This window comes from Poecilia reticulata, linkage group LG9 (genome assembly GCF_000633615.1).
Source record: "Poecilia reticulata strain Guanapo linkage group LG9, Guppy_female_1.0+MT, whole genome shotgun sequence".
Classification (NCBI taxonomy): Eukaryota; Metazoa; Chordata; class Actinopteri; order Cyprinodontiformes; family Poeciliidae; genus Poecilia; species Poecilia reticulata.
The window spans coordinates 33,397,230-33,407,163 of record NC_024339.1 but is presented as its reverse complement, the minus strand read 5'-3'; the positions used below and the strand labels follow the sequence as shown (position 1 = coordinate 33,407,163).

General features: G+C 39.4%; 1 protein-coding gene across 1 annotated transcript; it reads right to left on the bottom strand.

Moving 5' to 3' along the window:
- Nucleotides 1–252: 252 nt before the first annotated feature.
- Nucleotides 253–2,107, bottom strand: LOC103470752 (relaxin-3 receptor 1-like). Its single transcript, XM_008419401.2, has one exon. The coding sequence runs from the start codon at nt 1,705–1,707 to the stop codon at nt 565–567; it is 1,143 nt and encodes a 380-aa protein (XP_008417623.1). The 5' UTR covers nt 1,708–2,107; the 3' UTR covers nt 253–564.
- Between the last annotated feature and the right edge of the window lie 7,827 nt (nt 2,108–9,934).

Sequence of the window (9,934 nt, the reverse complement as noted above, 5' to 3'; positions counted from 1 at the left end):
AGTTCACCTATTAAGACAAATAGAAAACGTTTCATGCAATAAAAATACTTGCAACTATTTTAAAAATATTTTTAAACTTTAAAACGGATCAATTTGACCCGCAACATAGGAGGGTTAACTTTGATTGTATATCTCACAATTTTGTAATTTATCATTGTTTATTAAACTTTGAAGCTGAGAGGCTTTGTTAATATTCTGTCCTAAAATATGGTTGGATGTGCCCCTTTTTTTTGAGCACCTGCCCCTTTAGTGGTCTCTGCACGGCCCTGAATATGAGCAGCTCAGTTCCATCAGTGGACCAGAGAAAACAAAGACAGGCGGTTAAAGAATCCTCTATTTAATTAATCCAAGTTGTTAAAACACCATGCAGAGCAGCACTGAGCKACATTTACATTAGGAAGAGTACAGAAGCTTCAAACATTACAAAATACATCAGAGTTTGTTGAACACACACGAATACTCGCAAAGAAATCAGGGTCTCCACAAATGGTGCTCGGTGAGGTGATTACTGAGTTGATGATCGGACGTTGATGTCTGGTGCTGTTCTGTTCCATTTCGGTCCTGCTACGTCTGGAATGCATCCGTGTCGCACTGGTCTGTAAAAGCCGTCTCTAGGTTTTTCAGCGGGATGGCAGTTTGCGTTTCGTCCGGCTCTCTGGTTGTTCTCGAGAATGGCTGCAGATGACATGTGTTCCTCCCCGCGGGAGAGGAAATCCTCCAGAACATATCTTTTATCATCTTCCTGAACTCCCTGCGCATGAGGCAGTACAAAACCGGGTTCAGGCAGCTGTTGGTGTGCGCCAGGCACACGGTGACCGGATGGAGGTATGTGTGCACCATGTAATAGGCTTTATCCCAGCTGACCACATTCAGTTTCACCAGAACACCCCAGAAGGTGATGGCGTGATTCGGCATCCAGCAGATGAAGAAGGAGAGGACCACAATGGTGACCGATCGGGTCACCTTGGCGCTGCGTTTCACCTGATTGTTGTTCATACTGCGGAGACGGACGAAGCGCAGCAGCAAGAGGTAGCACACCGTCACTATCAGCATGGGGAACACAAAACCTACCAGAACTTTTTGAAGGTGRTGAAGCAAAAGCCAAGGCTTGCCGTCTGGGAAGCCCATTAGACAGAGTCTCACCCCCGCCACCCTTCTTACCGTAGAGAACACTGCGGTTGGCAAAGAGGCCGTCATGGCGCAGAGCCACAGTCCGGGAATCACCCAGTGCACCGGGCACACCCGCTGCCGGGTCCTGTCCTTCAGAGCAGAAGCCACTGACCAGTACCGAGTGACGCTCATGGCTGTGAGGAAAAACACGCTGGCGTACATGTTCATCACCGTAACTGTGAGAATGATTTTGCACATGGCGTTTCCAAAGGGCCAGCTGAAATCCAGAGCTATGTCCACCGCCCAGAACGGCAAAGTGAGCACAAACTGGAAGTCCGTCACCGCCAGGTTTAGGATGAACTGGTTGATACTGGGTCTCTTTCTCCGGCCCCTGCGCGCTTTCATCAGGAAGAACACCAGCAGGTTCCCTAGGAGTCCCGCAGCGCATACCACCGAGTAGACGGTGGAGATGAGGATGCGCAAAGTCGGAGATCCATCCGCTGGCACGTCAACATCATTCAGGTTGCTGGTCCGGTTCTGCTCCACCGAGGATCCGTTCCACAAAGTCGTGTTGTTGTGACTTCGCAGCGCTGCCATTCTGTCCGGTACCAGTTGTGAGCCTCAACTCCTGCGCCCCAACAGAGCACACTCTGTCTGATTGGTCAGGTGAACAGAGACCTCGATTGCCATCTCCTGGGTTCTCCACTCAGGAGGAGCTTCGTAGGGAGACACTTTGTTTCCAGTCTGTACCCGACTAATGAGCCTGGACGCACTCCTTGACCCAGGCGCTGCGCGATCCCGAGGAGGCAAGTGCACGATAGGAGACTGACGTGTCTTTTTCAGGCCAAAAACAAGTTGTGGCTATGGCAAGCAGTTTTGACATAAATTCGGTTTTACCGCCCTTACATTACAGATATCTCAATTTGTTTTATGACTAGACGTTTTTTTTTTTAGCGATTTAAGATATCTCCAATTATATTTCGACTAGACAAAATAACTATTTGAGATATCTCTAATTACATTCTGACTAGTCGAAATGACGTCAGATTGACTTGTATGGAGACKTCAATTCAAGATATCTAAAATGAATTACTGACTATCTGAAATACACATTTCAGATAGGCTATCTACAATTAAATTATGACTAGTCAAAGTATATTCAAGATATCTCTATTTTAGTTTTGACTAGTCATAATTCTAATTAAAGATATCTCRAATTACTCCATAATTCAAGATATGTTAAATGTATTTTTGGATAGGAGATATGTAATTTTGACTAGTGAAAACTAAATTATAGATATCTTAAAAGTAAATAATGACTTGATAAAACTAAATTAAAGATATCTTGAATTGTAATTTTGACTAGTCAAAATTCCTTTAAAGATATCTCTTAATGAATTCGAGATATCTTTTCTATTTAAGATATCTTAAATTGACATTCCGACTAGTCAGAATGACATTGCTGATATCTTGAATTAGTATTCTGTCTAGTCAAAACGTTCCTGACTTACGTAGCAATTTAATAAAACAATGAAAAATTGAGAAAACGAAAAAAGATGTTTGAAAATGCGCCACTTTCATGTAGAAAATGGTTTGACAATAGCAATTTTAGCTTTTCCAGCTGCTTTTAAGTGCATTCGGTTCGTCGGAAATGAATAAACAGGAAATTATTTGCAGATATCAGAAGCACTCTTATAGTTTATGAAGTTTTGCTATCTCCGCATTTCCAACATTGTCGAGCTTTTTCTAATTTGTGGCATTTACTGACAATTTTGTGCAGGAAGCATAAAATTCTGCATGCAACTGTTTGGACACCACAAAGGGGCTTCACGTCATTCTTAATTCAGATATCTAAAATTGTAATTTTGACAAGTCATAATTGTGTTGAAGATATCTTAAATCGTAATTACTTATATGTGTCCCGTCAAATGACAGATCCAGTGACGTATTTTGAGATATCTTGAAAGGAATTTTGACTAGTCAAAATGTAATTGAATATATCTCGAATTATTATTCTTACTAGTCAGAATGTAAATACAGATATCTTAAATTATCCTTCCGCATAGTCAACATGTAGTTTTGTCTAGTCAAAATGAATTTTTAGATATCTGGAATATAATTACAGATAGTCAGACGAAACCGAATTTATGTTAAACGGCTTGCCATATTGTGTCTGCCTGAACTAAAAAACGTCTGTCTGCTCTGTGCTGTGCTGAGGAGTAATAATATGTTAAAGACATGTTAAGAATTATGTAAACCTTCAAATTTACTGAGAAAATCGATTCAACACAGTTAATATCACACAAATATAAGGCTTAAATTGCATATTAGAAAAGGTGTAAATAGTATTTCTTACTTTGTTAAAAACAAAAAAGTACTGAGAATAAATCGGGCAAACTTGCAAAAACTAATTTGTCTGAAACATCCATAGTTAACTGTTCTCACGTCTTCTTAAATTCCTGAAACACTCACAGATGATTATGAATTTGCATTATTTGATTTCTCAATTTCTAAAACAACTTTTGTTTGTATATCTAAGACCTTTGTAGTTTCATTTTACAGCCTGTTTGAGAACAATTATATAATCTCTACCCATGTCACATACATTACTCATATCTTTTCATTTTCTAAAGCTTTAAAAAAAATGAAAAGATAGAGGCCAGTAAAAGATGTTACACTCATTTCTTATTGGGTAAAACACAGTGACTTCAACTTAAAAAAATGAGTTAATTTTACTTCAAATTTGTCAAACTTAATTTATTTACTTTTGCTTAACACAACAACTTATTAAACTTTTTATCTTTACTTTTTATATTTAATTTGATTACTTAATTTTTTAGTCAATTTTTTAGTTGGATCACCATCCATCCATCCATCCATTTTCTTCCGCTTATCCGGGGTCGGGTCGCGGGGGCAGCAGCTTCAGAAGGGAGGCCCAGACTTCCCTCTCCCCAGCCACTTCTTCCAGCTCCTCCGGGGGAATCCCAAGGCGTTCCCAGGCCAGCCTGTTGGATCACCTGGTTTCTTTTTTCAGTGCATCTCCAGAAAAGCTGATCACGTCCAGCTGCTGCTGTCACTGGGCCTCACAGAGACACACATGGCAAACAGGATCAGAGTCACTGCTAAGAGCCATTGAGAATGATTATTAACCCAAGTTTTTGGACTGCCAGAGTATGCAGGAGTTCCCAGTGAAAACCCACATATGCTCTGAGAGAACAAGAAATTCCATGCAGAAAGACCCCAGGTCAAGATTTGAATCAAGACCTTCTTGCTGCACAGTAAAAATAGAGCTAGAAACTGCTCTATTCATAAACGATGCAAACAGGATTTCAAATACTCTGGGCTTTGTTGTCAATTAGCAGGTGGAGCAACAGAATCCAACATCCTGGTAAAAAACAGATCTTGTCCTACACTATTTGCTTCCTCCAGAGGGTCTGGACTTTCAGCTGCTGAGAAATGATTGCTTCCAGGAGGCGTGGAGTCTGTTGAAAGTCTTAAATTTGACCAAATCACTATCATTTGCCYGGGACTTGTGTAATGCACTAGTTTTGAGGAATGGTTGTAAAAAGGTACATTCCTGCCTGAACGACTGATGCTGCGACCTTGCTTCCAGAAACTGACACCTGGTAAAAATCTTCAGAATTAAAAGAAAACATTCAGAGCTATGGAAAACTACTGAAACCTGTTGCTTTTCTCCCTCAGCAGTTTCCAACTTCAACAAACCTCTACATTTCAAAATACAATCTTTAGTACATAAAGCTGCTTACCCCCATCCGCCGACATTAAGGTTGTGGGGGGATGAGAACACCAAACCACAATCTTGACTATAGGCACCAAAATGGCTAAAGTTTTGCACAGACCTCGCTAACTATGAAAGCAAGTAAGGTAAAGTCTCATTTTTTAGGATAAACTGCTTCTAAGAAACAGTGATAAGCTTAAAAGAATTACAGACTGGATTACAGACTTTACTGCTCTGGAGCCAGTCCACCGCTGGGTTGGAGAAGATAGATCACACCAGTCACACATACATGTTGACACTACATAAAGTTGTAAATTGACTAAATTCATGAATGCGAAACAACTCCTCCTCTTCCCAGTGAGTCACAGCCAGTGATGGCATAGTTACTTTGAAAAAGTAACCTTAATCGGATTACTGACTACTCCTTGAAAAAGTAACTTAGTTAGATTACTGACTACTTGATTTGGAAAGTAACTAAGTTACATTAAAAGGTACTTTTTAGTTACTTTCAGCAGCTGCTGACAATAATGCTCCACCATCTGTGAAAATTACTTTGAGCTTTGCCAATACTTGATTGCAAGTTATTTTAGAATAGTAACATCAACAATGTATTTCCACTCACAAGGTTGAATTGAAGGGGAGATTGTTTAATGGTTACAACAGTACAAAAAAGTTTGTAATTTGTGTGTTAAACTATTGTCTGGAAAACTAACAAGGATTTTAAAGGGTCTATTCCCCTGCCCCTGCCTCCAGGTTCTGCATTACTGCCCTGCGTTTGTTGTCAGAGAGCAGTGCATAGCTCCTATTGTGGCTCCACAACTCGGATATCCTACTCTGCACGGGCCTGTCCTTCTGCACAGATTTGTGACACCTATATTAATTATTATAATGGCGTTTAGTTGCACAACTTCACGGACTCGTTCATTCGTGGCTGTTTTCACGTTCATTGCGCTGTTCATATTAGTCTCGATGTTTTCTGGAGCGCAACACGAAGCTCGACGTCATTCTCAACAAATATATTAATTTGACATTACATAGGACGGATCATCCGGGTCGGGAAATAATTGACAGGGAGAGTCTGACTTAAATGACTTGCATGACAGACAAATTCTTGCATTTATTATGTCTCTGCTTATTTCCAAGCACAAATAAGTAATTTCACGTTCAAAAATGAGCCGCCAAAAGCGCAACCCGCGACTCATTAAATCTGCAAGCAACTTTAGAAACAAAACAARCCCAAAACCGCTTATAATAATCGGATTTGGCGACAGAAACTTAAAATAGTTCCTGTTTTTCCAGCAATGAAATGCGCATCTCTCTCCTCCCTCCATTGTTTACATTTCTGTCGCTGCTGACACTCTCGCGGTGGTCACTTCCCAAGACGTGTAGAGGAAATAAAATAAAATTACAATAGGAAATAGTAACGCAAAGTGATTTCGTTAGGTAACTATAGTCTGACTACTGGATTTCTCTCTTGCTCTCGATGAAGGCGGACGCTTTTTTCCTCTGCTCACTCCCTGTCCATGCCTGCCCTGCTTGCTCTGCTTTTGTCCTGTCTTTTTCTATATTTTGTAGTCTTTCTTTGCACATCATCCAAATCTACAAATTATGGATCTGGTATAATTTGTAGATTATACCAGATCTTGGTCCCCATGACAAAAAATTTGATTTTTTTGTCCTGGGGCCCATGACAAAAAATGGGGCCCCATGACCCATTTTTCCCGCCCCCTGCGCAGCCGCTGTTACAATTTCTTGAGTCTATAATGTGACCCATATAAAGCATCACAATTGTAAAGGCTTGCAACTGCCTTGCTTTCTTTGGTCCAATACTGACACTTGCACAATATTTACTGCTCATGAATTTTACATGCAACAGTCGACATACAGTATGCAAGTAGGTTGCTTAATTTTTTTCTTAGTTTTAGATTACTGAAATGTCTCTCCCCACGAGCAACAGTCAAAAGCAACGTGCAAAATACWTATAAAACAATCCAGACTTTTCAAAAAATGCTATGTAGTTGCATTTTATGCAAGCTGCAGTATGTAACTTTAATTAAAAAAAWTTTTTCCCCATATTTGTTAAAGGTGTCACCATGTCGTGACAGTTTGTTATGAGACACATAATCTGTGAAAACAATCAATCTTCTCTGAACTACTATTGCTAGCTAAAGTAATGCACCATTCTGACCAAAAACAACCAATCAGAACCAGGAGGAGGGTCTTAGTKTTGTTAATCAACTTCATTCACTCACTGCTAACTGTGTTAATGGTGGAGAAATAACATGTCATTTCAGGAAAATAGTTTATCTGCGCTCATTGGTAGCTATGCTAACTAGATTGAGCATTTACAAACAGCTGTTGAATAAATTGCATAGATAGCACAGAGCAAGCTGCAGCTTGCTCAGAGCACAGGTTGGTTGTTTCTGGAGAACCCTGGGAGAAAGCAGAGGAAATAAATTTTTCACAGATTACCTCTCATACCATACTGTCACAACATAATGACTGCAGCTGCATACAGCGTCACTCTCAAGCGATCCAAGCAGGAATTAACCATTTCATGCAGATCCAGGGGGGAGTTCAGGGCAAAAACGGATGTGTGTTTTTTGGTCTGGGAGGGTAACATTAAATTTTTATTGCTAAAAACAATCTTTGAAAATACAATATGATTAATTTTGTATTTGACAGGACCCCGATTTTTTTATTTTTTTATTTCTATGAACAAAATATAATTAAACTGTGGAGGGTCCCCTGCTGGTCAGAGCCCCTAGAATTGTCATGGAACCTCATGGAAACAAAGAGAGTTGGAACATCCACATCTTTAAACAGGTTATTATTGGAACCTGTCCTCAAGGGATCTCGTTTGGGTTCAACTTGGGACAACATGGCGATGATTTCTGAACTGTTGATGAAAAGAGGTGCGGTTACACTGAAACATCTGCTCGAACTTGTTGGACCTGAAATGGATGATGTCATTTCCTTGGCCCGAAGTTTGGAGATTCACTCTTTGGGAACTGTAGGCATGATGCTGGCAAAGTTTATGCAAATGTTATCAGAAGATGAAAAAAGACTCATAAAGGGATGGTGTGATGGACTTCTAGCACCTGATAAAGCAGATCCTTTCTTTAAGCTGTATTTTAAGCCACAATTGAAAGACTTTGCTTGTCCTGGATGTTTTTTAGAGAAGGAGAAAATGAACGGACACGTTTAGATTCTGTAAATGGAAAGATATGTATGAAATGTGTTAAGGCTTTGAACAAAGTAAAATTAAAAGAAAGATAAGATACTCCTTGGAGAGTTTTTTTAAAGTTGGTTTTGAGGTGAAACATGTATGGTATCCAAAGAATTGGAGACCTGTCAACCTATTGTGCACTGACTATATAATTTTCTCAAAGGTTCTGGCATGTATATTGGGAAAAGTGACTAGATTCACTTTTCTCAATATAACAGGTTCCAAAAACCTGTTTTTGGAACCTGTCATAAGCCACCATTGTCTAAAAATGCTGGTAATTTACAGTGGATAATTTTGCATGGTATTATTGCAGTCAATGCTTTTGTTTCTATTATTAACCCTGCTGTTTCAGATAAATGTCCATCCATCCAAGGGTGTATTTTTTATACACCCTTGTCCCTTGGTGGGGTTGGGAGGGTTRCTGGTGCCTATCTCCAGCYAACATTCCAGGTAAGAGGCACAGGTCTCCAGTCCTTCAMAGGGCAGCCAGAGACACACAGGACAAACAACCATGCACACACACACTCACACMKRGRGARWWTTWKAGAGASMMMWWWWMMYSWSASWSWYRTKTTTTTTTTTTTTTTTTGGATTGTGGGAGAGAACCCACGCATGCACAGGGAGAACATGCAAACTCCATGCAGAARGACCCTGGGCCGGGAATCGAACCCAGAACCTTCTTGCTCCAAAGCAACAGCTCTACCAATTGCACCACTGCGCAGCCCAAATAAATGTCCTTTTTGTTTATTAAGAGAAACGCTTTCATTGTCTTGTACAATGTGTTAGAATAATGAATTTATTTACATTACTAAGAGATATTTGGAAATCATTTGGAGATAGTTTTACAGAACAGTCTTTTATTTTTGTTTTTTATATGGCAAAAGAAAGAAGAAAATTGGACGGTTGTTAAATTTTTTTCTTGGTCAGGCAAAGCTTGCAATTTATTTGAGTAGAAAATTTCAAATTAATAATGAACAGAATACTGATTGTGTAAAGTTCTTTAAGAGTTATGGTTAGAGCAAGAGTAATGTTAGAATATAAATATCTAAAAATGGACAAACGAAATATTTTTCAGAATATTTGGGATTATGAAGGTGTTTTATTTACTTTGAATAATTCTGAACTTTCATTTATGAATGTGTTAATTTGAAGTTGTGTTAATTGTTCCTATGGATCACCACTGAGTGATTAAATGAGTTTTTAAAAATAAAAAAAATCTCTTTCTCTGTATATATATATGAGAGAGAGAGAGAGAGAGAGAGAGAGAGAGAGAGAGAGAGAGAGAGAGAGAGAGAGAGAGAGAGAGAGAGAGAGAGAGAGAGAGATGATTTATCTAAATATCTTCCATATCCTTCTGCTCTTGTACAATGTATCCAGCATTTACCATACGTTTTAATGTCTAATGACTAAGATAAAGTTAACTTGTCACCTCCATATGCCAAACTGGTATTTATGGGTTACATAATTAACTTTACCCCATTAGTCTGAGATAGCAAACAGAACACATAAAAGACTTTTATCCTTTGTCTCCTGTGATTGATCTCTCTCCTTGGGTAAGAAGAGCAATGACTGCAATTTTTTCTCTTTGGAAAAGCAAAAGTGTAACTCAGATGAATCCCTCAGAYCAGCATACATGTACCAAGAGCGGAAAGGAAACCTCTCCTTTAAGCAGAACCTGGAACCAGGTTCAAACATCGACCACCATGGGGGTTTGAGGATACAGAGCATCAAAGCCCCCCGCCCCTTGAAATAAAACACCCATATATTAAGTTTTTTTTTAAAGTCTTCAATCAGAGGCTTCTTCAAATTCACCAGAATACAGAGAGCTTTCCTGCAAACAACCATCACCATCTACA